General features: G+C 54.3%; 1 protein-coding gene across 1 annotated transcript; it reads left to right on the top strand.

Annotated features, from left to right (window-relative positions):
• The first annotated feature begins 374 nt into the window (after nt 1-374).
• LOC109762255 (uncharacterized) lies at nt 375-716 on the top strand. Its single transcript, XM_020321075.1, has one exon. The coding sequence runs from the start codon at nt 375-377 to the stop codon at nt 714-716; it is 342 nt and encodes a 113-aa protein (XP_020176664.1).
• The last annotated feature ends 1,751 nt before the right edge of the window (nt 717-2,467 follow it).

The raw sequence follows: 2,467 nt of genomic DNA, 5'->3' as shown, positions 1-2,467 counted from the left end.
CTCCTCCGCCTGCTAGCCCACCGGCTCCGCCTCCTCAGTAGCCGGCCGCCCGTCCAGAAGTCGGTGCAGTCCAAGATGATTACCCTGAAGAACATGGTGCTTACGTTGTCTTCACCAGTGTGGCCAGCGACAGACACAGCCGATGTCAGCAGCACCGTGAAGTGAATGCAGTTGCCTCGGCTGCCCCAGAGTTCATGCACTGGTCTGAGAAGCCTATCAGCTGGAGCCGTGCTGACCACCCGGAAGTGAGGCCTTCTCCGGGTTCCTATGCCTTGGTGTTGGATGCCACCCTTGCCACGGAGAGGCAAGCTGCTCGTTTTTCCCGAATTCTGATAGATGGCGGCAGCAGCATCAACATTCTTTACCGCGATACCATGGAGAAGCTACGCATCAAAGAAAAGCAGCTCCTGCCCAATCGGACTGTGTTTCATGGCATTGTGCCCGGCCTTTCCTGCTCACCAATCGGCAAGATCAAGATAGATGTCATCTTTGGAGACAGGAATCACTTCCGCCGGGAAGCGATCTGGTTTGAGGTGGTTGACCTGGAAAGCCCTTATCATGTGCTCCTAGGCCGGCCAGCTCTAGCCAAGTTCATGGTGGTACCCCATTATGCCTACCTCAAGCTGAAGATGCCAGGGACCACGGGCATTATCACGATCAATGTAGACTATGAGAAGTCGTCCGCCTGTGCTGCAGCCAGCAGCCGGCTGGCCTAGTCCCTTGTGATTGCTGCTGAGAAGAAGCTCCTGGACCGAGTGGTGGCCATGTCCAGCAAGCAGCCGGACCTGTCACCAGAACCCAAAGAGTCAGAGACCCAGGGCTCCTTCCATCTAGCCAAAGAAACAAAGAAGATTCCCTTGGACCCGGAGCACCCGGAGAGGCACGCTGTCATAGGTGCCAACCTTGATAGCAAATAGGAAAGCGAGCTCGTCGATTTCCTCCGTGAGAATCAGGACATCTTTGCATGGTCTCCCAAAGACATGCCGGGTGTTCCGACGGATTTCGCCGAGCACAAGCTACATGTCAGAGCAGATGCCAAACCAGTCAAACAACCCTCCACCGACTGTCGGAGGAGAAGAGAAGAATCGTTGGAGAGGAGATCGCCCGCCTTTTGGCAGCCGGCTTCATTATGGAAGTTTTCTTCCCAGAATGGCTTGCCAACCCAGTCCTTGTATTGAAGAAGAATAACAAGTGGCGCATGTGCATTGATTACACCAGTCTCAACAAAGCCTACCCCAAGGATCCGTTTGCATTACCCCGGATTGACCAAGTGATAGACTCCACAGTCGGATGCGAGCTGTTGAGTTTCTTGGATGCCTACTCAGGTTACCACCAGATCAAGTTGAACCCGGCAGACCGCCTGAAGACCGCCTTCATCACACCATTCAGAGCCTTCTGCTACCTGACCATGTCATTCGGCTTGAGAAATGCCGGTGCCACGTTTCAGCGTTGCGTGAAGAAGTGCCTCCTCAAGCAACTCGGCAGGAATGCCCACGTCTATGTAGACGATATTGTGGTGAAGACGGAGAAGCGCGGTACCCTCTTGGAAGATTTGAAGGAAACTTTTGAAAATCTGCGCCGGTTTCAGATCAAGCTCAACCCAGAAAAATGCGTCTTTGGAGTACCAGCCGACCAGCTACTTGGCTTCCCGGTCTCAGAGCACGGCATTGAGTGCAACCCTGTGAAGATCAAGGCCATCGAGAGGATGGAGAGACGCATCCGACTGAGACGTCCAGAAATTCACTGGCTGTTTGGCATCCATCAATCGCTTCATCAGTCGGCTAGGTGAGAAGGCTCTTCCCCTGTACCAGCTCATGAAGAAGGCCACTCATTTCGAGTGGAATGACAAGGCGGACGAAGCTTTTCTCCAGTTGAAGAAGATGTTGACCACGCCGCCTGTCCTGGCGGCCCCGACTGCTAAAGAGCCCATGTACCTCTACATCGCCGCCACCAGCCGGGTGGTCAGCACTATCATGGTAGTAGAGCGCCAAGAAGACGACAGAGCACAATCGGTCCAGAGGCCCGTGTACTATTTGAGTGAGGTGCTATCAACCTCGAAGCAGAACTACCCTCACTACCAGAAGATGTGCTACGGCGTGCACTTTTGCCGCCAAGAAACTGAAGCCATACTTTTAAGAGCACCCAATCATGGTTGTTTGCATTGCCCCGCTTGCCGAGATCATTGGCAACAGAGATGCATCTGTCCGGGTGGCCAAATGGGCCATCGAGTTGGCCCCCTACACCATCTTCTACCAGCCACGCACCGCCATCAAGTCCCAAGCACTGGCCGACTTCCTTGTCGACTGGGCCGAGACCCAGTACCTGCCGCCAGCTCCGGACTCCACTCATTGGCGAATGCACTTTGATGGCTCGAAGATGCGCACCAGCTTGGGAGCCAGTGTTGTTCTTGCTTCTCCCAAAGGTGACAAGCTCAGATACACATTGCAAATCCATTTCGCCGCCTCCA

Source organism: Aegilops tauschii, chromosome 5 (genome assembly GCF_002575655.3).
Source record: "Aegilops tauschii subsp. strangulata cultivar AL8/78 chromosome 5, Aet v6.0, whole genome shotgun sequence".
NCBI classification, from domain to species: domain Eukaryota; kingdom Viridiplantae; phylum Streptophyta; class Magnoliopsida; order Poales; family Poaceae; genus Aegilops; species Aegilops tauschii.
Note: the sequence above shows the minus strand (reverse complement) of the source record. Positions and strands in the feature narration are given on the sequence as shown.